Source organism: Chrysemys picta, chromosome 23 (assembly GCF_011386835.1).
Source record: "Chrysemys picta bellii isolate R12L10 chromosome 23, ASM1138683v2, whole genome shotgun sequence".
Classification (NCBI taxonomy): Eukaryota; Metazoa; Chordata; order Testudines; family Emydidae; genus Chrysemys; species Chrysemys picta.
In genome coordinates, this window is record NC_088813.1 from 15,666,800 (window position 1) to 15,692,078 (window position 25,279).

Here is a 25,279-nt window from a genome sequence, read left to right on the forward strand (position 1 = left end):
TGACTGGAGAAAACTGGGTTCTATTCAGGTTCTGCCACTGACCTGGGTGACAGATTTATGTTACCAATCCGCCTGAGGTGTCAGGTGATCAGGTTGAGGCCACAGGATCGTAGAGGAGGAGATGAAGGAGCACACCAAGTGAATAATTTTAAAGCTTTATTAAGTAAATAACAGCGGTGAGTGCTGGGAACGCTCCCACATCACTCGGAGGAAGAAAGAAAGCGTTAGCGCCCCAGCCCTAACCCACTTTCACACTCTCACACGCACGACCCGAGGCTGGCCAAGCCTGGGTGTAACGTAAGAAGAAGAGGGGGAAGGGTGGACGAGAGTTCTGTCCTGTGCACAGGCTGTCCAGGGTCCGCTGTTGATCTCCGATTTGCTTCAGCTCTTAGTTTTTAAGTCCTGGGGTCATTTCGTTCAGGGACCTCTATCTCCTGTGCTCTTTGTCCCAGTCCAAACCAGCTTTCTGCGGCTTCCTCAGCTTTCCTAAAACACACCGGCTTCAGGGACGCGAGACTTTGTTTTCCCCCTCGCTTGTCTTACCGTCTTACTAGTTTTTGCAGCCTCTGCAGTCCTGCTTAGCTTAGTTTTCCTTTTTTATGGCTGATCGGGGTTGGAATCTTGGCTCCCGTCTTTCTTGGCAGGCAGCTGAGAGTCGCTTGTGTGCCGTGGCCTTGGGCTGAAGTCAGCCTCTTATTTTCGGACCTGGCTGGAGCATCGAGTTAACTCATTCCCTTCTCTTTCCCTCCCTCTTCGGCCTTTTGCAACCTGCAAAGGAACCTTTTACTCCACACTCACACCTTTAACCCTTCCCAAAATACCTTGCAATGCCTGCAACAGCGTTAGCAACGTACAATGCTGATCTGCCTCCCCAGGGGACCCCCTGAGGGAGGGGGCCATTGGGTTGTGACACCTGCTGTTTAACCTTAGGCAAATAATTTCCTCTCTCTTTCCCGTTTCACCCTTTATTTGCCTGGTCTGTGCAGACTTCGGGCTTTGGGGGACAGGAGTGTCTGTACATTGCCTAGCTCAATGGAGCCCTGATCTCAGTTGGAGCCTCTAAGTACTGGCGTAATAACACCAACAAACATCACTAATAAATAGAATGGCAGTATTTTACACTTACCATTGCACAGGAACACGTGACTATAACGAGGTGCTAAACGAAGCAGGGAGGAAAAAATCCATCCAAATCATCCATATGCAACGTGATAGATAGTCCTATTCTTTGATTTCAAAGATACGTTAACGACATGCAGGCATAGCAGAGAACTAGCCACCAAAAGGGTGAGAATTTAAGTGAAACTTCCCCCCCCCCCCCAGCTCTCCTTTTAGCTAGCAGAACTTTTTTTTGTTTCCCAAATACTTATAAAACCAAAACCAGACAATGGCATTCTTTACTTACGAAAAGAATCAAATGTTTGCAGTTGCTCTCCCTCATACGACGAATACCAATTCTGCGTATTCTATTGAGAAGACTCACCACCCTCTGCAACGCAGCAGGAGTAATGAAGTAAAGTCAATGGGCACAGAAGAGTTGTCAATTTTCTATTTGATATCTCTAGTAATAGCACTCCACAATGTCATTGTATCTTCCCTGATCTACTAAGATTGTATCGCTTCTTGTAGACAGTCATTAATTCTGATAAAAGGGAAATACACTGACTGAAGAGGTGCCCGGCTTCAGAAACTTTGAAGGTCATGCCTTCGAATCAGATACACAAACTGCACTGGCCTAAAGATTGAGTTCAGAAGGTTCCCTCCCCCCACCCACACACACTCCCTCCTCTGCCCACGCACACACAATTTTCCTGCCTTCAGGAAAAGAAATGAAGACTCCTGGTTGCAAATTCTCTCTATCTTGCACCTTTGTTACATATTTTCCCACCCCAGCAAATAATCCTCCTTTATACTTTCTCTTCAAGCACTTTGCAAACCACAGTTAAGTCCCGCCAAACCTCTAACTATTACCTGAGACATTTTACAGATTGGAAAACTGAGGTTAAGTGACTTGCCCAAGTTCAGAGAGCAAATCTGTTCTGGAGCTAGGAACAGAACTCAGGACTCCTGTCTGAGGCTCTAATTCAGGGGTGGCCAAACTGTGGCTCCGGAGCCACATGCGGCTCTTCAGAAGTTAATATTCGGCTCCTAGTATAGGCACCAACTCTGGGGCTGGAGCTACAGATGCCAACTTTCCAATGTGCCGGGGGGTGCTCACTGCTCAACCCCTGGCTCTGCCACAGGCCCTGCCCCCACTGCACCCCTTCCTGCCCCCTCCCCTGAGCCTGCCGTGCCCGCGCTCCTCCTCCACCCCCAAACCTCCTGCACACCACAAAACAGCTGATGGGGAGGGGCGGGGAGAGGGGGAGGCGCTGATCGGCAGGGCTGCTGGTGGGTGCAGGGGTGCTGATGGGGGGGCTGCTGACGTATTACTGTGGCTCTTTGGCAATGTACATTGGTAAATTCTGGCTCCTTCTCAGGCTCAGGTTGGCCCCCCCCGCTCTAATTCTTACTAGGCAGCGCTGTCTCACCTACACATTCTGCCTATACTTCCGTTATGGGACAGGTGTTTTCCATGGCTTGTTGCACTGCTCAGAATCTATTCTTTGCGGAGAACTGCCACTAATTTTTGGTGAAAAAAGTGTCAATATTGGTGCAGACTGTGGCCAATACCCACAAACTACTGGGTGGAAGAATTTAAGAGTTTTCCTTTATGGCCAGATCCCGCACTACTGAAGTCAAAGGGACTTCTGCCATGGACTCCAATAGGTCCAAGATCAAACTCTGACCCACCACCTCTTTATCTAGCAGCCAGAACTCAAGGGTGGGAATCAGAAGACTTGGGTTCTATTCTCAATGACCCACTGTGCCACTTTTGGCAAGTCAGCTTCTCTGTGCTGCATTTCCTCATCTGTAAACAGAGACAATGTAGCAAAGTAGAACCTCAGAGTTATGAACACCTTGGGGGTGGAGGTTGTTTGTAGGTCTGTCCATAACATTTGGGTTGTTCTTTCAAAAGTTTACAACTGAACATTGACCTAATACAGCTCTGAAACGTCACTATGCAGAAGAAAAATGCTGCATTTAGCCATCTTAATTTAAATGAAACAAGCACAGAAACCGTTTCCTGAGCTTGTCACATCTTTATTTAAAACTTCTCCTTTATTTTTTTTAGTAGTTTATGTTTAACACAATACTCTACTGTATTAGCTTCTTTGTGTGTGTGTGTGTGTGTGTGTGTGTCATCTCTGCTGCTGCCTGATTGTGTATTTCCGGTTCCAAATGAGGTGTGTGGGTGACCGGTCAGTTGGTAACGCTGAGGTTCTACTGTAGTCTATACTTTGCTCTTGCATAAAGTCTTCCAAAGCCTCCTGATGAAAAGCACCATATAAGTACTAAGTATTATTAGTACCATCTCTCTCCCTCTAGTGTTGGAAATTGAATCTCACTTGCTATGACCCCAAGCACTCACCAACCGGCTTTTGTCAATTGCCATTTCTGCTAAAGGAATAAAAGAAACTGACTCAATCGTTTAAAATGTGTGGCAGCTTTTTTAAAGAAACATTTTTAAAATTAAAAAAAAAAATCAAATACGGGGATAATGTTCATCTTGGGAGACCGCATCTCATAATGTGGCGATTATCGACTCCAACCAGGTAGTGTTTTCTAATCTGGAAAATGAGCAGAGCACAAGTCTCATGAGGCTGCTCGTGACCTCACTATATACAAAAGGCTTTGATACCGTGATGTTGGGCTCTACAGGAAATGCTACGGCAGACAATGATAATTGGAATTTCATTAGGATCTAGAATCTAGTAATTACTATATTAAAAAAAAGGAACCTGACACTCAAATGAGCCACCACTTTTACCATCTGTAGGGATGAACTTGGTCTTGTGACTCTAAATTATTATTTTGAATTCTCTCAACATGAGATCAGGGTCCCACTGTGCATAGTGCTGTACATACACATAGTAAGAGGCAGTCCCTGCACCAAGGAGCTTGCTACCCAAATAGACAAGAGGGAGAAACTGTAGGATGAGAAAAGGGAAGCCAGAAATGTGGAGTGACTTGCCCAGCCAGGTCAGCAATAGTACTGGGGGGGTCTCCTGACTGCCACTAGACCTCATCACCTCCTTAAACAGAGCAGCCTGACATCATCTTAGTTGGAAATGTGAAACTGAAAATGGGTCCTACTGCGCGAGGAATAACGATGCAAATACAATTTATGGGCATCCCCCGCAACTCCCAACTTGATCTGGTGCTAAACATCCAGGTGATCAGTCTCTCTCAGCTCACATCAATAGCTTGAACACAGGAAATCAAAACACACTCTTAATTTCCCCACACCTTTAAAATCTACCTCCTCAATTACTAATGGCATCCAGAGCCAGGAGACCAATCAAAGAAAATTCCATCTTATAGACTTAACTAAACCTTTCAGGTACTATCTAATTAAAGAAAATCTTTCCTTATTCAGTGACTGACAAAGTGGCTGACGAAGTGGGTGTTCACTCATGAAAGCTTATGCTCCAATACTTCTGTTAGTCGATAAGGTGCCACGGGACTCTTTGTTGCTTTTACAGATCCAGGCTAACACGGCTACCCCTCTGATACTTTTCCTTATTCAGCACGCCTTAATACTGGGCAAGCACCATTGCTGGCGTTTTTCTTGGAGTCTTATCTTCCCTCCCCTCCCCCCTCCTCCACCCCCGTGCTTGTTAACAGTTACTGTCAGTGTGGCGGGAAAAGATGAACAAGAAACCAATTCCAAGCAAGAGCCTTACTGTTGTTATTATGGTAACACCTACAGGCTCCAATAGAGACCAATGCCCCATTGTGCTAGACACAATGCAAGAGACAGTCTCTGTCTGAAGGAGATTACTATCTAAATAGACAAAAGGCAGGAGATGGAGGGGAAGCGACTTTCCCAGTTTTATTATTATTAGTGCTGTGACAGTGCCTAAGGACTACGACCGCTTTGTGCTAGATGCTGTACAAACAGCTCCCTGCTCCAAAGAGCCAGGAAGAGACTCCAGCTCCTCCTGACACTCAGCCCTCTGGACAACACCACCTCTCTGTTTTCCCATGCATGTCAACATCTAAAGGGCAGAAGGTCAGAGAAATACCCACGATTAGCCTTACCGAGGGACTCATTCAAAGCCTACAGAAGTCAACGTTCCATCGACGTGCAAATCTGCTGTTCGCTCATGCCCCTTCTTCTGATCTTTGCATCTGCTAAATGTGACCCCAACACAGAGCAGCAGCACTGAACGCCTTTCAAACTTTAAGGACATTTTGCGCAAGGCAGAATTTCTTCAGAGAGGGTCATTTTTTTTAGTTCCTAACTAATTTCACTGGGGCAACCTTGACCTTCACATATGGCACCTGTCTTGTGGTAGAGATGAGGCTTGTTTACTCAGCATTTCCTGGGAGAGATAGGACAGAGGCTCTAACAATCTTCTCATCGCTGGAGCAGGTCGGGTGAATATCATCTTAGGGAAATAAAACTGTTTAATTTTTATTTTATTCCATTTAGAGGGCATGGATTTAAGTGCTTTTTATTCCTGCAGGGTTAAATGCAACATGACAAACTGCACTGGAGGAAAAAAAGAGGTAAGATTCCGAAGTAAAAGTTCCCCAGCACTGACAGAAGAATTTAGTTGATGCTGATTTTTTTCCCTATTTTAACAGAATGAACTAAGGTCACCTTGAATACCTGAGGTGACTGCAGAGGTCTGTGTCATGGGACCAAGAGCGATCCCACAGAGAACCAGGATAAACAAAGAGTCCTGTATCCTGTCTGCCAATGGTCAATGACCAATGCTATCCATCCAGGCATTTATGCAGCTCTCAGCAATGTGGGATCTGAGCAGCTTCAGAAAAAGACAGTACACTTAGATCTGTAGTGCTTATACAGTGAGAGCGTGGTCCAGGTGAAAGGATAAGGAGTCAGAAAACTTGGATTTTATCCTCCAGCACTGCCACTGATTTGTGGCAAAACCTCGAGTGATCCATGTAATCTCCCTGTACCTCACTTTCCCATCTGTAAAATGGGAATCATATGTATTCTGCATGTCAAGTACTAGATGCTGACAAAGGAGAACAACTTCACCTATGAGAAAAGACCAATTTTTGCCAACACTTTGGAAGTGAATTTGTCATGGGTGGATTTTTCAGTGCAGGAAGCCTGAATTAATTTGACAGCGAGTTATTTTAAGCAAGGGTTGTTGTTGGGTTTTTTTGGGGGGGTGGGTGGGGGGGTGTCTTATTTTTCCCTTACCTACAGGCTTGGAATTTTGCTTTCCTCACTGGCTCTCAAGTACAGATTGCCCAATCCAATTTTTCAGAAGGGTAATTAGATGATCAGCACAAAACAGGTATTTTTGAATCATCTGTAAATGGATCATCCCAATAAATAACTCACCTCCCTTAAGCAGTAGCTTCAGATAAAGTATTTTGTTAAATCTTTCAGGCAATTAAATATGGCCAAAGAGATTGGGCATTTTGCAACTGCATATGCACAGTACATTGACACCAATCATTCCCCTCAACGCTCCTTGACAGTTCTTCAGGGGAAAAAACCAAAACAAAACAGGTGTCTCCCTACAATAAGCCTTGTCAATATTTTGCATTATAAACAATGGTTGCCATTAAAACGGATTCTAGTGCCAGACAGTTACTAGTGACACGGTGTCTGAGATTCTACCGATTGTCTCTGTACTTTGAGTTGGAGGCTACAGTGGTAACTCTTAGCAATTGTCTCTAATACTACAGATTCCTGAGCTAGATTAGAAACCATAAAATATTGTGAAAATATCAGATCAGCTTCTCAAGGTTGTGTAAATTCTCATCTCTCGTTGACTTCCATGGATCGACACCCATTGATAGCGATTTCAATCAGCCCCGTGATGTAAATTCGTTCACTTTCCTTGAAACATCCACCCAAACAGTTTCTCAAACAACTGAATTCAGTACCATCTGAAGACCTACCTATACTGGGAGAAGACTGAGAAAAGTGAAGGGAACCGATTACTTATAACAACACAGACATAGCTAATTAATAATATAATATAATAATATAATTAATGGAGATATCCCATCTCCTAGAACTGGAAGGGACCTTGAAATTGTATTAGTATAAAATACATCTTTTCTAACAGTAATTGTAACGCATCCAGAATCTCTGTGACCATGAATGGTGATAGAGTGTCCCTGGGAGAGTTACAATTTTAGGGATACTTTTAACAGAGGACACGGCTATGCTTATCAAATATGGGCTTCTTAACATGATGTCCAAACACTATAGTTGAAGGTCCTCATCAGCACTTAGTAAGCATATGATCTGATTTAAAGGCCCAACTGTACAGCATATTAAGGCAATTTATATTTTAAAATTGGGTTCTTCATCTGATACTGGCGCTTGGAAACCATCTAGAGTTAGTGTTACTTCGTTGCTTCAGAATAAGGTTAGGGTTTGGGCCATTGATGTCCTAGAGTTAGAATTAGAAATGGAACTGGTTGGAGAACCCAGGTGAGAGTTCTAGTCACAGGGACTGGAACTCTCCATGGTCCTGATCTTTCTCTATTGAAATCAATGGGAGTTTTGCCATAGGTTTCAATGGGTACGGGGTCAGACTTCATTTGTGAGGAAATATAAAGCACCTTTATACCAGTTTAACTGCATCCACAGTGGGTGGGGGGGGGGAGATTACCATTTTAACTATTTCAGTTCCTAATCCAATATAGTTACAGCAGTACGAGAACTGTATGTATACCTGCCCTTGCATGCATGAGCAAAGCACGAGAAATCCAGTGTTAAAAGTTCTCTATTAAAGACAGAACTTACCTGGTAACAACTATAAGGATTATCTATTTGGAGTTCTACATTTCTATGATCAGTCCACACCCTTTGCCAAGCAGCTAAATACTGAACTGCAGGCCGGATGTCCATGATCAGGTAAAATGTCAAATAGCTCCAGGTCCAGTTATTGAGGTTGGGTGGGGGGGGTGGGGGTGGAGGAGAGAAGAATCAACAACATTCTTGTGGATTAACATGAATTTTGTATATAGAACAGTAAATCTTGACCAGGCAAGGTGGGAAGATATCTCGAAAAGCACACAAGAATGAGATGGTATTCAAACAAACCTTTTAAAAACTGCTGCATAATGTATCCACTGCAAAGTATTCATTAACCTAAGAGAAGCCTTTAAGTGATCAAAAAGGCAAGAGATAAAAGGGAAAGGGTGTTTGCCATTCATTTATATATGGAATTATTTAAATATTTATCCTTAAATGACTCCTCTCCACATAAGTGCTACTTTATCCGCTTATTCGGTGTACTGGTGAGAGAAAATATCAGGCTTTGTATTTGTACTGAAATTATACATTTGTTCCCCCTTTTTTATGACAATATTTAAAATGGCTAAAAAGAAAGCAAGGAAATAGCATGGAGTGCAATTCTGAAAGGGATTCACCATTGAGGACAATGGAAAATCCCCCCTACATTGAGAACAGTGGAAGTGCTGTGTACTAAGTAAAGCTGGTGAGAAAAACTTTGATGGAGCCATTTTCCATGGTCAAAATTGAAACACTCTGCAAAATCACGTCAATTTTGTCAAAATGTCATTTAGGAGAAAAACGGGGGGAAAAAACCATTCCAACCTCCCATTTCAGCATTGTCAGAACAAAACCTTACGACTTTTCATTGTGAAATTATCTTTTATTTAGCTTTTTGTTTTATTTTGGATTACACTATAAAAACAGAAAACTCAAAAGCTAAACAAAACATTTTGATTTTGTCAAAACAACTTTTTAATCAATCCAATGCTTCATTGTTTTTTCAAAATTTTCTTCTGCAGAGAATTTCCCAATGTTTGGAAATCTTGAAATCCTTCATGAAACAAGACTTCCATCCTCCACACAACTCCCATGCTATGTCCCTTTGAAAATCTGGCCCACCAGTGAACTAAATACCATTATTATGCATGAAAGAGACAAGGTGATCTGGTGGGTAAGACACTCTCAGGGCTTATCCTTAACACAGAGTTAGCTTCAGGTATATTGTGAGTGCTGCCCTTAACCAGACTCCTGTCTGTACTCAAAAATCTCTAGCTTGAGTTAAGTGGTGCTTTAAACCCAAGCTAGCTGCTTCCTCAGGGACGTGGGTTGATGCCCGAGTACAACAGATAATGCAGTGGGGACTCAGGTACTCTGTGCTGCTAATGCAAGAATTTCATGCTGCTCCAGTGTTTTGCAGCATGAACACTCTCTCTGAGAGGAGTTAATTCAAGAGAACCACGCAGTGAAGACTCAGCGGGTCCTAAATTTAACACAATACTCACGTCAGATGTCAGAGTCTCAAATCATTAATATCTATGTTGCCCTTAATGATCTTTGGGGCAGTTACTATAAAGGCACAAAGTACTGCCCTCCTCTCTTACCACCTAAGGATATATCCACATGGTATTGTGCCTTGGAACTCAGTACAGCTAACTTGCTCTAAGAGGAAGCACAATGTAGCAGATAGTTTGCTGGATTGGGAGTCCAGTGACATGGGTTCTATTCCTGGATTAGTCCCCGGCCTGTGTGACCTTAGGCATGTCACTTCCCTTCTTGGTAACTCAGTTTCTCCTCTTATCCTTGATCTAGATTGTAAATTATTCAAGCCAAGCACTGTGTCATACAATGTATTTATACAGCACCTACCACAATGGGGTCTCTGCCTTGGGATCTCCAGACATGGAACCATGACAATCTGGCAGCAGAATTCTCCCTTCTCTGTGCCTGTCTTTCCCCTCATGCGCTTTGCCTCTCATCTTTTTAGAGTGTAAAATCTTGTACTATTTAGAATAATGAGATTGTGTCTTACAAAGAATTAATACAGCACCTAGCACTACGGGGCCCTGATCTAAACTGCAGCCACCATACACTACTCTAGTCTAGATAAAAGACAACAACAACATATGGTTTAAATCCTTGAATATGCATAAATTTATCCAAAGGGCACTTATCACAACAGCCTATTAAAAATAAAGTACACTAACAGGAGCACTGCAGCATGCCTTAAAAGACCTCTTGGCAAGTTACTTTTACTGGTTGAACAATCAGAAGAAAATGTTTCTGTTTAAATATTTAAAGAAAATGTTTAATGTTTAAACAGAAACAATGTTTTCTTGATTGCTCGAACCGATATTAAAGGAAGTATTGAAAACAGTCCATGTTCTCTAACGACAGGGTTTTCACTTACTGTCATCATCATTGTCTAGGTTCCAGTTGCACCCACATTATGTTAGGCACTTTCCGAAAACTAAAGGCACCACATTCCTCAGTCCAGAGTTATACAATGCCACCTCGCCAACATCAAGATGGCCAGTGCATAGGGCACAAGAATGGGAGCTAGGAGACATGGGATCTATTCTACTCTAGTCCTCCTAATTCTGAAGGCTAGCATTTATTTCCAGCTCTGTCACTGGGTCACTAGTATGTGACCTTGGGCAAGTCCCTTCTGTTCTCCATGCCAGTTTCCCATTCTCCTTACTATGTGTTTCTGTCAGGCACTGCACAAAGGGCCCTGGACAAAGCTGGATCAAAACTGGACTAAGCTGGATCTAAGCTGGGCCATCTAGACGCTACTGTAGGACAAATAATGCAGCAACTTTTAATTAAAAACTGTTCTCTTAAGAAGCAGCTCTCGATATGACCAAGTGTGGAGCTTCATTCTCCAGTCTTGAGGAAAATGGGATCAGCTTATATTTTAAATGGCGCGTATTACAACTAATGAACCAAGCAAAATTTATCATGGTAACATTGAACCAAAGTACCTTTGATCTATCGAATAGTAAGGTGCTAGTACCTGGAACACTAGAAAGAAGGATCTGAAACAAACCCAAGAATCAAGCACCCCTAGGGACTTTGGGAAGTTTAGACATCATGTGTGGTATCAGCTGTACAATTAGAACGCATCTCTGCTTATGCTACACTAGGGGTCGGCAACTTTTGGCATGCGGCTCACCCGGGAAAGCCCCTGGCGGGCCGGGCCGGTTTGTTTACCTGTCGCGTCTGCAGGTTCGGCCGATCGCGGCTCCCACTGGCCGCGGTTCGCTGCTACGGGCTAATGGGGGCGGTGGGAAGCGGCGCAGGCCGAGGGATGTGCTGGCTGCTGCTTCCCGCCGCCCCCATTGGCCTGGGATGGCAAACCACGGCCAATGGGAGCCGCGATCGGCCGAACCTGTGGACGCGGCAGGTAAACAAACCAGCCCGGCCCACCAGGGGGCTTACCCTGGCGAGCCGTTTGCCAAAGGTTGCCGACCCCTGTGCTACACCCATAGCACCAGATCTGCAGCTAGTATAAATCAATGTATTTCCACTGAAGTCAGTCAACTAAGTTATGCTAATTCACACCAGCAGAGGATCTGGGCCATAAACTCTTAATTGTACCTGAGTACAAGCTATGTTATCTGCTACCCAATTCTCTCTCAAAGGGCACTGGGCATTTCACTGGTCCAAAACTACTTGATCAGTTGACCAGCCAAATATTGTCAAATAATGTCAAAAATGGTCAAATATTTTAAAACATTAGTTTATCAGAACAGTAAAAACAGAAGCAAGCAAACAAACAAAGACAAAGACTTTATGGTCTCCAGTAGGCTTAGCCTTAGATTACTTATGCCTAATTAAAAAAAAAAGTTACTTAAGGACTTATTTTAACTCAGGAAAATGTGAAACACAATTAAATGAATTTCTTAATACCAAAAGAATGGCATCTACATCGGGACATGTTGTAATAATTGGGCCTACAAATATACCCTAATTGTATATTCAACTGTAGGCTGTGAGTATAAGTTCATACAATGTGGCAATAACCTAGAACAACAAATGTTAACGGGAAAAGGTACAAAATGGAGACAAACTGAATTAGTCCAAACAAAATGGCCTCCTGCTATAACTCATGTTAAAATCATGCTTGGTAAACAAGAAAAGTGTAGAACCAAAAACAATCAGTAAACCCAAATTGATGTGTTGAAAACTAGGCCCTGGACAAAATAATAAGGGCATGAACTATTCTGCCCATCGTTCCCTTTTGAGGTCCTAAAAGAAAGAGACTTTGGAAGAAAAACTGGCTACTGGAATGAGCTTCTCCTTCAATGACTGCCCAGCCCCAAAGAGAAAGACACAAATAACATCACCACCTCCTCCGGCTCCAGCTCATTTCCAAATACTATCTGGAATAAAATGGGGCCAGACTTTAAGAACAGTAGCACTACCAGCCCATCTCAACTAACTTCTTCTCTTTTGCCAAAATGGATAGTTATTGCCATCTTTAATACGATTTAAGAGACTGTCAGACAAGGGGTTTTTAGTTCTAAAATCTCTCTCCAAATAAAGGGAAAGGGAGCAAGGGATGCTGGTAAAATAAAAGCCTCACTTAATATTTTACATTTCAAATGCTTTAACTGTTGTTCTTTCTTTTCTTTACCTTGAATAAAAGGTTAAAATAATTTTAATAGTATTTTTGCCATGAGACTAAGCAGGCTAAAGTCTCTGAACGCCAAACCCCTGTCCCTAATTAGCATTGGTCAATATTAGATAGTAATTGGGTTATACGAACACCTTTGGCTCATATATTCTATCTAAATTAATACAACGTTTCAGTGTCCCATCATGGGGCCTAACAGGTTAAATACATAGTCAAAAAGTAGCACGTTGGCAGACACGCAATTGGGCTAAGTGGCCACAACAGCCACATTGTCCTAACAAGCGTTAGTGTAAAACAGGTGGGCAAGGTCTGTCAGACTAAAACTGCCTTTGCATTTTTAGCGCATTAAGTGTTGCAAATGGCTCATCGGTGCAAGAGTAGTTTCAAAAAGACGTAATTTTGTTGCTTCCTTAAAAATGGAGCAACACATTTAGGTAAAATGCGATCAAAGCTAGTTTTTTTCTCCAAGTAAGTAATCTTAATCACGGTTGCATCAAATTTTAATAGTTGATGTAGAAATATGGCTTTAACTGCGTAAGCAGAAAAAAATCCATCCTAAGAATACAACCAAGAGTAATAAAAGCCAATTTGTTCTTCAACATTTTACAAACATGCAACCAAAGCAGTTTTAAATTTCGTTTTAGCAACAAATAAGTTGCAAGTTCTTAGCTTTATTAAGATCTAAAAAAGTAAGTGTTTTTATAACATCTAGTCAAATAAAATTTATAAATTCCCACTTTAAAATAAAAAAATTACAAGTCTTAATATAACCAAAATATTTTTTCCCCTTTCCTCTACATGCTTAAACTAAAATAAACGTGTTTTTTTTTCAATTTTATGAACAAATATCTAATCCTAGTTCGAATTTGTCCATTAAAAGTTATTATAATAATTAAGCATACAAATTTATCCTAATTATAAATAATTTAAATTAATAAAATATCACAATAACCTATAATAAAAAAATACAAAATCACAAAAACTAAATTTTTCCAAACAAAAAAACCTAATAGAGCTGAAAAACTATATCAAAATTATGTTTAAGAAAATATAAAACCAAAACTCAATAAACCTAAATGAATATAGCAAAAAGTAAGCCTAATTAGTACACAAAATAATACAAGTAAGCGATTCCACCCATCACTCCCAGTTTAAAATCCTTAACTTATTTTTTTTACTAACCCCCAATTCCTAAAGCAAGTTTTGCCATCACAACTGCTATGCACACTATCTCCTAAAGCACTGGACTGTCTTTGTCTAATCCTAAAAGGTGTCCTTACCACCCCAGGCAAAAAAGAAAAAGAAAAAAAAGGGAACCTAAAGGACACCGCCACCTTGATTGGCTCATGCTAAATCCAAGACACGATCTAAAATAAAAACAAACAGCAACTCTGGCCTATCTCCGGTAACTTCTCTTCCTCCTTCCCCCCCCCCCCCCCAAAAAAAAAACAAGCACCACCATATTTAACGCTGTCCAAAAAATAGTCAAACAAGGGAGTTTTTCTTTCTAAAAACTCTCTTGAGAACTGATAAAATAAAAGCCTCCCTTAATATTTTAACTGTTTTTCCTTCTCTTCTTTATCTTTAATGAAAGGTTAAAATAATTTTCATAGTATGTTCAGCATAAGATTAAACAAGCTAAAGTCTCTATATACTAAACTCCAAACCTTGTTGAATGATGGAGTTATGCTAACACCTTTAGCCCATATATTCCATCTAAATTAATACAACAGGCATTCTTACCGGTATATTTGAGAATTTTTGACTGTTGTCAACAGGCGGTCAACCAACCAGCTTGCCAAGCCTACTTACACCTGCAGGTTGTTCCCTGGTGGCTCAGCTGTCAAGTGTAGTTTGTAAAATGGCCATCTAACGGGACACTTACATGTGCAAATACATGCCCTAGGTAGCGGAGTGCCATCGGAGACTTAAAATAAGGAATTCTGCTGCCCAATTTTAGGCTCAAATTTGGAAAGTCATTGGAAATTATTAGCATCAGTGAAAATTCTTTAGAAAACGTTACACGGTTGGATGCACCAGAAAACACTGCGGCAAAAGAGGAAGCCTCAGCTTGGGGATGCCAGGCGCAGACAGCCAGTTCCTAGAAAGTGCTAAGTTCCCTCAACTCCCTCTGATTACTTCAGCCCCATAAATAGCTCCAAGTTATTACTCAGAATTGGTTGCGTTCCTGCATAGCCCCACAGCACAGAGCTGTGAGAAATCAATCGTTCCAAACTAAGCTGACTGGAGCATCCCTTTAGCAATGATACATTCACCAAAGCATGACCGGGAACTGGGGCAATAGCAGCTTTAAATGAGAAAACCCCAGATGTACTCCTCTTGCCCATCCCGACGATTTCAGAGGGAGTTAGAGCGCTTAGCGCCCTGTAGGACTGGGACCTAGGAAGACCAGCATAATATATTTGGCTCTTTGAGAATGGAGGAGAGTTTTGTCTGGCCTGGTGATGCACAGAAAAGTCTCACTGAAGCCAATGGGAGCTACCCGCATACATCTGAGGGAAGATCTGGAGTGTTTAATCTGAATTATTGAAAACACGCCATCCTCTCACTCTGGTCAGGGAAGAAAGTGACTTCTTGCTATCACCATCCCCTAGACCCAAGAAGGAGATTCTATTTCCACATTCCCTCTGAAGATGAGCCCTGGAGATATGTAAGGTGTTGGGAGAGAAAGGAAACGGAGGTGGTCACATTCATGAGATGTTGCAGGAGTAAATAAGGACTCAACCCCTCCCCAAGAGTCAGCTCTGCTGATATCATTATTCTTCCTTGATTGCTATCTAAGGACAACAGCCACTCTAGATGGTCTAAATTAAGAAAACACTGAAATGCATTTATACTCATGACCTCGTCACACGATGCAAATTTCCCAATGTACAGTAAAGCAGTTTATTAGCAAGTGTCTCATTGAATTAAGTTTACTCTTATTGTATTAGGGAACTTTCATACCACATTAAACCGCAACACAATAGGGTGTTTGCTAACAAAAAGAATAGAATTACTGATTCTCTCTCAGAAATTGACTTAGACGTGACGCACGAAGCCCCAGACCAGAAAAAGCAGGGGAAATTCTTGGTAATACAGAGATTAAATGCAATAGTAGGGCCTGGTAAAGTTCCTCCTGCACAAGGGTGACTTTCACCAATAGGGAATACATTAATTTCCACCAAGCTCATTCTTCCGCACCAAGAAGTTGAGTGAAGAATGACACACTGAACAAGCCAGTGTCCCTACATGGATACAATACAAACACATTCATCCAATCCCCCCATTGAACCACTATTCTCAAGTATCCGATTTGTGTTGAATTTGAAAGAATCTATGCACAGCTAACCAAGCGCAGAATTTGGCCTACTGAGAGGATGACTATAACTCCTTCCATTTAAAAGGGATTCTTGTTTATTAAGGTGAAAATCAAATGAAGACCCGGAGGGCCAAAAGAGAAGATTATTGTCCGTCTGTTAACTATTTTACTAATGGCCACCATCATGGCGAATGGCACACCTACATTCTCTTCATAGAGGCAGGTTTTTTTCCCTCCCATTGCACTTGCCTATCGCTTATTTTGGTCAACTTACTGATGAACTTTGATAAATGATGTACAGTTCATCCATCTCCTAGCGTAGCACTTAGATGATGAATGGAGTACATTTGGAAAGCAGACCGAGGAAAAACATAAAATTGATATCCTAGAAAAAGAAGAAAACTGAGCGCTGGCAACAGCGGCAAAGTTTAATAAGGAAAGATTGATGCACAAAATATTAGCTGAACAAAGATTGAGACGTTGAACAGCCAAGAAACAATGAATTCTGATTTCAAGAGCCATTCTGTAACTATGGGGCAATTTTGAGAAGCACCAAAGTCATTTAGGACTTTCAGCGCGACTTGAGCTCCTAAACCCTTTTGATGCCCTTGAAAATCTCACACTAAATGCCCATCATGCTGACTTCAGAAGTTTTATTATGGATGGCTCCACAATTGTACACACGGAAACAAATGACAGCTAACTATTAGAGGGTGAAATTCACACTCAATGAAGGCAGTAATTTGCATGGGGGCCGCTTGGGATGAGGCAAATCACAGCATTGACTCTCCACCACTGCAAAGCTTGCCTCACAAGAAGTTGAGCCTAGAGAAGACTGAGCATATGTGGGTCTCCTTTATACATTACCAAGAGCAAAGTAATGTCCTGCCTCTTGATTAAATAAGAGTATAAGAATGGCTATACTGGGTCAGACCAAAGGTCCATCTAGCCCAGTGTCCTGTCTTCCGACAGTGGCAAATGCCAGGTGCCCCAGAGGGAATGAACAGAACAGGTAATCGTCAAATGATTCATCTCCTGTCGCCCGTTCCCAGCTTCTGGCAAATAGAGTCTAGGGACACCATCCCTGCCCATCCTGGCTAATAGCAATTGATGGACCTATCCTCCATTAATGTATTTAGTTCTTTTTTGAACCCTGTTTTAGTCTTGGCCTTCACAACATCCTCTGGCAAGAAGTTCCACAAGTTGCCCTTTTCTGAACCTTTTCCAAGTCCAATATATCTTTTTTGAGATGGGGTGACCACATCTGCTGCAGTATTCAAGATGTGGGTGTACCATGGATTTATACAGAGGCAATATGATATTTTCAGTCTTCTTATCTATCCTTTTCTTAATGATTCCCCACATTCTGTTTGCTTTTTTGACTGCCACTGCACATTGAGTGGATGTTTTCAGAGAACTATCCACAATGACTCCAAGATCTCTTTCTTGCGTGGTATCAGCTAATTTAGACCCCCATCATTTTATACGTATAGTTGGGATTATGTTTTCCAATGTGCATTACTTTGCATTTATCAACTTGATAAAATGATGAAATCCCATAATCAAGACAATTCTCTAGCATAGCTGCAAGGTGAAGACATAATTTATCCACCCACTTGAACTCCACTATATTCAACAGAGTGTTTTCTTTATTGTTTCTGCTTCTCTAACCCAGATTTTCCAGATGAGTTAGCCGAGACACCAAAAGGACTTGTCCTAAGTCACAGTGAACAAGTGGCTTAAAATGAAATAAAACAAAATCTTGGAGCACCCTCCCCACCCAAGATCACAGCCTTCAGTCCAAGTTCTACACAAAGCAGCCACTTCATGTCACTGAATTCACTGTGCAATGCCAACACCAAAATCCAGTTTTATTGGTTAAAATCTGAAATAAGAAGCCTTTGAACCTATCATTATAATCAACAACCTAGGAGTAAATCTAGGGTCTTGTCTCTGAATCATAAAGTCCAGTCAACATGTCTGTCTCTCTCTCACACATGCATTTTTAATTATCAGCATCTCTATTTAACATATTATTCATAATATTATGCCAGCACGTCGCCGTCTCAACTAAGACAAAAGCGCCATTGCACTAGGCAACGTACAAACACATTATCTGTGACAGTTCTCACCCCCAAAATGTTTACAATTTAAATAGACATTACAGAACCAATGGACTGTTATCCCCAGTGTACAGAGGGGGGAAACTGAGGCAGAGAGGTTAAGTGATTTACCCAAAGTCACACTGGGAATCTGTGGCACAGCCAGGAATTAACCCCAGCTCTCCTGAGTCCTGGTCCAATGCCTTAACCACAAGGCCACCCTGTGTCTCTCTCTGATAGTAAAGCTTTGGGTTTAAGGGGAAAATCTTCCTCATGTCAGACCTCCTCTCTTCCAGCTCCATTTTCTAAATTAAATTCTCCCAGACGTCTAGGATAGATTGATAAGCCATGTTTGTCAGGCACTCTCAGCAGTATTTAGGATCTTATCAAAGATAAGAAATCAAAACAGCTAAGAGAATCTCTCTCACAAATAAGCTGCCAATTCAGTGCACGCCTCCAACCTAAGTATTTTAATCCCAGTGGCAGAAATCTTGAACACGCTTATAAACGCCACCAATTGTTATAGCGCACGCTGTACCTTGTTCTCAGATTCCCCTGCTGAGGCAGTCCATCATAGACTGATAATACATCAAAATCTTCCTCTAAGGCGAAGGACTGGAACACGAGCTGTATTCTGTTCTGCTCCTCAGCAGTGATTGTCCACGTGCAGTTTGCATAATTTGGATATCCGTACGGAAATCCTGGACTTTGTATCGTCCCGTTTGGGCCTTGAAAGACGTAGCTGCAGTTCTGGGCTGGCGAGAGAAAAGACAAACGTTATTGTAGCAGACTTTATAATTCTACACCAACACCACCGTTAATACAGATTTCCTCTTAACAGAGCCAACATGTAGGTTGCTCATTTTCAAAAACTTGCTGGAGTATGATTTTTGTTCAGGTTGGAAATACACTTGCACCGTTAGAGCTGCACTCATCACACAGAGATCATAAAACAAGGCAGTCTCGTCACAAGGCAGATTGGTTTGGCACTTATTGAGGCCTGGGCTACACTTAAATTTAGCTCAAGCTAGCTACAGCATTTGGGGGGGGGGGAAATTCACATTCTTGAGTGCCACAGTTAAGTCAACGTAACCCCTCCAGACAGACGGGGGTAGGTCAACAGAAGACTTTTTCTTTCAACCTAGCTTCTGTCACTGGGGCACTGCAGGGTGTGAGTGGGTGGGGGTGATTGCCTATATCAATGGAAAAAATCCTTCAGTTGACATCTGAAGTGTCTACACCCCAGTGCTACAGCGGCACAGCTGCAGCGACTGTAGTGTAGACATGCCTTAGAGCAGGCCTGGTATAAAGGGGATAGCCTGCTTTGGCTATTTGATTATTAGTATTATAACATTAATGCCTAGACGCCTCGGCCAATGTACAAGGAAACAAAGGTTAAGAGACATGGAAATGCTCCTTAGTCTACTTCACTTTCCCTTCGGTGTTACTTTAAACCTTGCAGGCTGTATTTCTGAAACATGGGACTTGTAATCACTGTAATGCTAGTTTGAGGTAGAACTTGAGTTTTGCCCCCACTCCTGTCCACACACACACACACACGTCTCTAACACTTTGAACTGAAGCTAGCTGGCCCCTCAGTGGCACAGGCCGAAGCCCCAGTGTAGCTGATGCTCCAGCTAGAAATGCAACTCAACCACTGCTCGTCTGATCACTCTACGTAGCTCCAGCATTATTCTGTAGTGCGGTCGCTCTCACTAAAGCGAACTGCTGCAGCGAAGACAAGCCCAGGGAGGCAAATTCACCCCTGCTATGAAGAGATTCAACTCCTGCTGGCGTTAGTGGAATTGTGCCTGTTTACATCACAGCTGAATTCCAGCCTCAGCAAGGGAATTTGGGTTTGTGCGATTAGCCAGTTGGCAACTCTACCTTTTGCAGGGAAACGCAGTGCAAAAACAAACGCCGTGCTACCTCGTTATCCTGTGATCAAGTTGAGTTTGACTGATCACTGCTTGCTGAGTTTGCTGAGCTCTACAAAGCAAGTCTGGCTTCTTCCATTGATGCTAGTTTGTTTGCCCTTATTTATGCTGTTTAGTGAGGATTTCACACTGAAATAGTTCAGACTGGAAATTATGGCTTTGATTTCTCATTACTGTTTTCCAAATCAGTAAAGTTATTCGCCCTTCTGAGTGCCAACCAGCCACAGGTAAAGAACGATAGTAGCATTCATTAAAGCCAGTTATAATTCGATTGGCCTATCTTGGAACCAAAACGCTTAGTAGAACCTGTTCTGTCCCTGCAAGATGAAAGCTCATAACTTTATGGAATTGCAGCAGTCAATCAGATGTACCAAAAGGGGAATATTTTTGTCCAGGGCTTATTTTACAAATAAGATTTAGGATAGCCCTATAATCCAGAGCGGTGGAGTAAATCTGACCCATTCATAGAACTCATTAACAAAGATCAAGAATAGAACTTTGCATTTCTACAGCACCTAGCATTTGTGGCTAGGTTTGCTTTGCAAATACCAAATCACAGAGCACAAGTGCAACCCCGGTGAGCAAAATTCACCCCCAGGCACTCTTAAATTGCACTTGTTTGTGGACTTGGCGTATGTGATGCATAAATCTGGTGCTGGTATTCTAGGCTGGGGTGAATACTCATGATCCTTTGTAAAGCAAGCAACATTAATCCATTTTACAAATTGCAAACTGAGTATAAGTCCACACTGGGAGATCCATAAATTGCCCTGACTCAGTTCCTCTCCCTAACCACTAGATCATATTCCCTTTCCTTCACAGAGACTGTTATTCAGCAGGCAAAGTGTGGATACATAATTTTATCTACAGAACACTTTTAATTTTAATCATGAGTAAATGCCACCTGAACAATTTGGGAAAATTGGTAAATTAAAAAGGCTGTAGCTATATAATTGTTGCTGGTATAAAAACTGTTGATGCTATTAGCTATCATGCTAACTAAGCATATTCAAGGTCAGAGACCCTGTGTTCCAAACACTTCAAAGGGTCATCGGCAGGACAAACAAGATGTAATCAATGTGGTTATGCCAGGATTGCCCTAACTCAGAGATTAAAGCCATAAACAAACAAAAATCTACATCCTCCCAAACCGATGGTAGCTGAAGAAACACAGTAAACGACAACAGAAAAAGCAGATACGGTTCTATAACAAACTAATCTACTGAAATAATTCCACATTCATGATTCCAGCCCAAGATGAGCTTATGCTTCTTATGGACTCAGCTAACAGAAAATTGCTGACAATCTACAAGGCAATATACCTTCATCCGAAATAGCCAGGAACTGCGTTTATGTTGGAAACTGATGAGAACAGCTGGCAGACATGGGACATAGATCAAGGAACCGCGAGAGGTTTTACTCATACCCAATAATCTGGTTTAAGGTCTGAGTTAGTTCATTTTGGGTTTGATCACCAACACTTGATCTAAAGTCTATGTTACAAGACTATCAAATGTTGCATTTCTCCTTTGAAGACTCATGGTAACAATTCTCTTTATCCCTTTGGCCCTGGGGCATCAATAAATACAGAGGAATGCATGTTTTAGTGAAACCCACACTGGTACCTTGAGAGCCCTCAGGGCTGTGTTGTTAAAGGGCCTTCTTGAGTGTGCCTGCCAGCACTGTGCACAAGCAGAAATCCACACTTTCTCATGCAAACTTGAACCCTCAGGGGAAACAGGAGCACATGTCCCGTGCAAGGGCAAAGGAAAGTCCCGGAACTCAGGGAAAAGCAGGGGCTTCTCCCGCCTAGTGCTCCCCTGGGTTGCAATTGGCTTAGCCATGAATGTGCCAACCACCAGGATGAACTTGATGGCATGTGTGGGCTCCCCGGGCCCTCTACTGGATGGCATTGCAATCACTTAACTTTTGTGTCACACACACCCTACACTTAATAGATTTGCCATTAGCTAAACCCAGATCAAGTCTGTGCTTTTGGAGAAAGAGGCTCTGAGATCTATCCCCTCTCTCGCTAGGAAGTACAGCACAGTGATAACCATGAAGACTTGGGCAGAAGGCATGTTTTAGAACAATACTGTAATGCACACAGTAACCAATTTCATTGTACTCTGAATACAGGACCAGCCCTTAGCACCTGCAGCCTCCTGAATCTGAGCTAGATCTACACTGTTCAGGTTTTGTAACATCTAGATGCTGCTTGCAAAATACACTATGGCCCGAGCAGCTATTTGGAGTTCAGCTGCTGCCTAGTATAACTACATGATCAGACCCACTCCATAAGCCTGAGCACAGCCACATAAGACACAATTGTTACTTGTTAACCCGGTTGCTTGCATTTTCCTTAATGTAGCAAACATCGCTGCAGCCCGTGCTAGGGAGAGTCAGGAGCAACCATGCACCATGAAAGGAACTCCGAATGGAGAGCAATATTTCAGTGATGGTTCTGACTTGCTTTCCCCAGCCCACAGGTTCTAAACGCGACTTCACTCCTCTCCCCACAATACACATGGGAACGTAGGACGTGCCAGAGTGGATCATCCAGGCGCATACCCTGCCTCTGACAGTGGCCAGTGCCAGATGATTCAGAGAAAGGTGCAAGAAACCCTGCAGATATTGAACAGCTTATACCAGGAAATTTCCTCCTCACCCCCATTAGTCAGAGGCTGGTTTAAGCTCTGAAACAGGAAGGAATAGATCCTTTCCAAAGTTATTACATTTTGGGGGGGAGGAGGGTAGTATTTTTAAAGCACTTCCTCTGACACGCTGCCATTCCTAATTCAAGAGCCACAACAATGAATGAAAAAGGGTAAATAGATAAAGCTAACAGATTGGATGTCATCTGCCAGCCAGCCCTATGTGTCAGTGTAAATATTTATGTACTCTATTTCCAACTTCTAATACTACAGCTCATGGACTAGAGCTTCATGATAGCAGGGATCACATCAGCATACACACATTTGGATGGACATGACCTGTTTTGTGATGGAGGTAAACAAGAAAAGAGCCACTTCCACTCATGTTCTTGAAAATGGCAGCTGGTATTGGAATTCTGGAAAGTGTTCTATCATAAGGATAATCACAGATTTAAAACATGCATCGTATTAAAGGAATGTATTTCAGTTTATTTTGGTAACACCCACAGACAAGGAGCAGGACCACATTCTGCTAGGCTCTATATAATGAAAAGATAGATTCTAATCTCTTTGGGGCAAGGATGAAGTAAAAAATTGAGTGTAGATGGCAGGATTCATACCTGTGCAGGGAAACCTCAGTTAGTATTAGGACCCTCAGCTGAAATTGAAAGAATCTGAAAAGTCTCATTTACTTCTTGCCTATTTTGTCCACTAAACAATGTAAACAATGTAAACAGAGCAGTCAGTTTCAAGGTCTGGCTTTTTTGCACTTGCAAAATGATGCAACGACTGAGTTACAAACAAACATCTGGCCTGATTCTGTGATGCCTCATCATACCAACTTAAGGGAGCCGCTCCCTTGACTCCAACATGGCTGAAAAAGAAGCACATTTTAAGTCAATAAAAAGAAATACTACATAAAAATCTCACACACACTCCCCCTATGGAACTGACTCCACAAGTTAGCATTGGAGCCAAGAGCTTAACAGGTTTCAAAATATGACTGGCCATTTAAACGGACAGAAAACAGCCCGAGTTACATTAGACAGAATTTTTTTTTTAAATGATAATACCCAAGCTTCACAGCATAAACCAAACTCGAACAGAACTTAGGAGGTAACCTCCCCATAAGCAAATGATTCCATAACTGCATCGTCCTCTGAAGTATCTGGTTCTAACTACTGTTGGAGACAGTATTCTGACTAGATGGACGGCAGGTTTGACCCATTAGGTTCCCATGTTCTGAACCGTGTTAGTAACGCTCAAAATAAGAGTTGTAGAATTATCGTCATTGCAGAAGGATTCAACTGAAAACAAATGAACAAATCATTTATAACATTTAAAAATGAAGAGAGCCAGAGAGAAGTTAAGATTTTTAATTGACTATTTTTTTTAAACAAACATTGAGGGGCAAACCCAGCTGGAAGCACCCTTTCAATAAACTTGACTCTTCGGGCATATGGTTCCTCCCCCGCCCCATCTTAATGCTTAGGCAGCATAGCTGAGTCAGACAACTTACATGTCCCAACACTGTCATTACAAATCTTCTCCTAGCTGTCAGATCAAACTAAAATCATAAACAGAGCCACACCTGATATTGCCAGTGCGTGAAGTGCAAAATGCAGTTTCCAATATTTTTTTTGTCTTCCAGCCTCTTCTTAGGGCTTAAATTTACTGGGCCAGATTCTCAGCCAGTGTGAATCAACGTAACTATTAACTATGCTGATTTAGACTAGCCAAGGATCTGGCCCCCTATATGGCAGAAGGGGGAAAGCAGAATTTATTTTGGCAGTTTCTCATAACACGAGCTGAGGCACTTAATGTCTCAGCAGAAACAAAAACTAATTTAACAACACTGAAGTACGGCAACAGCACAATTTTAAAAAAGGACAAAAATCAAATCATATGCATTGCCTCTCAGCAATGCAATCTATGGAGGATACATAGCCATCTTTTTTCCTTATTGCAGAAGGCGTTTAATGTTTTGACTTTCCTTAGCTATTGTTATTTACACTCGAATGTTTTTCTCTGGTATTGTTCTTTACTAGTCAATAAAATGTGTGAACTTCAAACAAGATACTAAAGTAAAACTAAAGCCACTACTCTGCACATTTTGCTTTCACACATATATGTTCCACTCGGACGTACAAAGAAGGGCGAGATTCTGCCGGCACTGAAACCGAGTAACTTTACTCACTGGATCTACTCATGTTACTACTCACAGTCACTCACACGCAGATTTTGAAGGATCAGGGTCTTATAAAGTAACCCAAAACTCTTGGGTTACTTTAGTTGAGAGGGTCAAATTAAACAAGTAAATACTAAAGAGAGGTAAAACTTTCCCAAGTTGGTTTTTTCACAGATTCTTGGTTTGAACAGTTTATCAGGAATTAATTTTTCTTACACACAACACACTGGAATCAATATCTACATAGACACAAATAGAAAGCTAGCTTCCTGGATGTGACTATGACGTTTGCCAACATGTATTCTCACACAGAGCACACACACAATACACACATTTAAGTCTCTTTTCAGTAAACTTTCAACTTGCCGTCGCCCTTAACTTAGCTTACAGCCTCATAAGCAAAGCCTGGTAATAAATAATGCAGAGAGATTCCATTTACTATAGAACTGTTAAAGTCCAGCACCACTGAGGAGAACATATACTGAAGTGCAGACTGCCATCTCCGATGCTCGGCGCCCACCAGTCTCTGCACAGGGAGCACATGGCTTTGCCTGCATCCCGGGGGAGGCACTCCAGTGCCTGGCCCAACAGAACTCA

General features: G+C 42.0%; 1 protein-coding gene across 1 annotated transcript in view; it reads right to left on the minus strand.

Moving 5' to 3' along the window:
- CSMD2 (CUB and Sushi multiple domains 2) overlaps positions 1-25,279 on the minus strand; it is a 563,976-nt gene that overhangs the window by 500,918 nt on the left and 37,779 nt on the right. Inside the window, exon 2 of the mRNA XM_065576901.1 lies at positions 18,442-18,658. Coding sequence (XP_065432973.1) covers positions 18,442-18,658 — 217 coding nt within the window. The remainder of the gene's footprint in view (positions 1-18,441; positions 18,659-25,279) is intronic.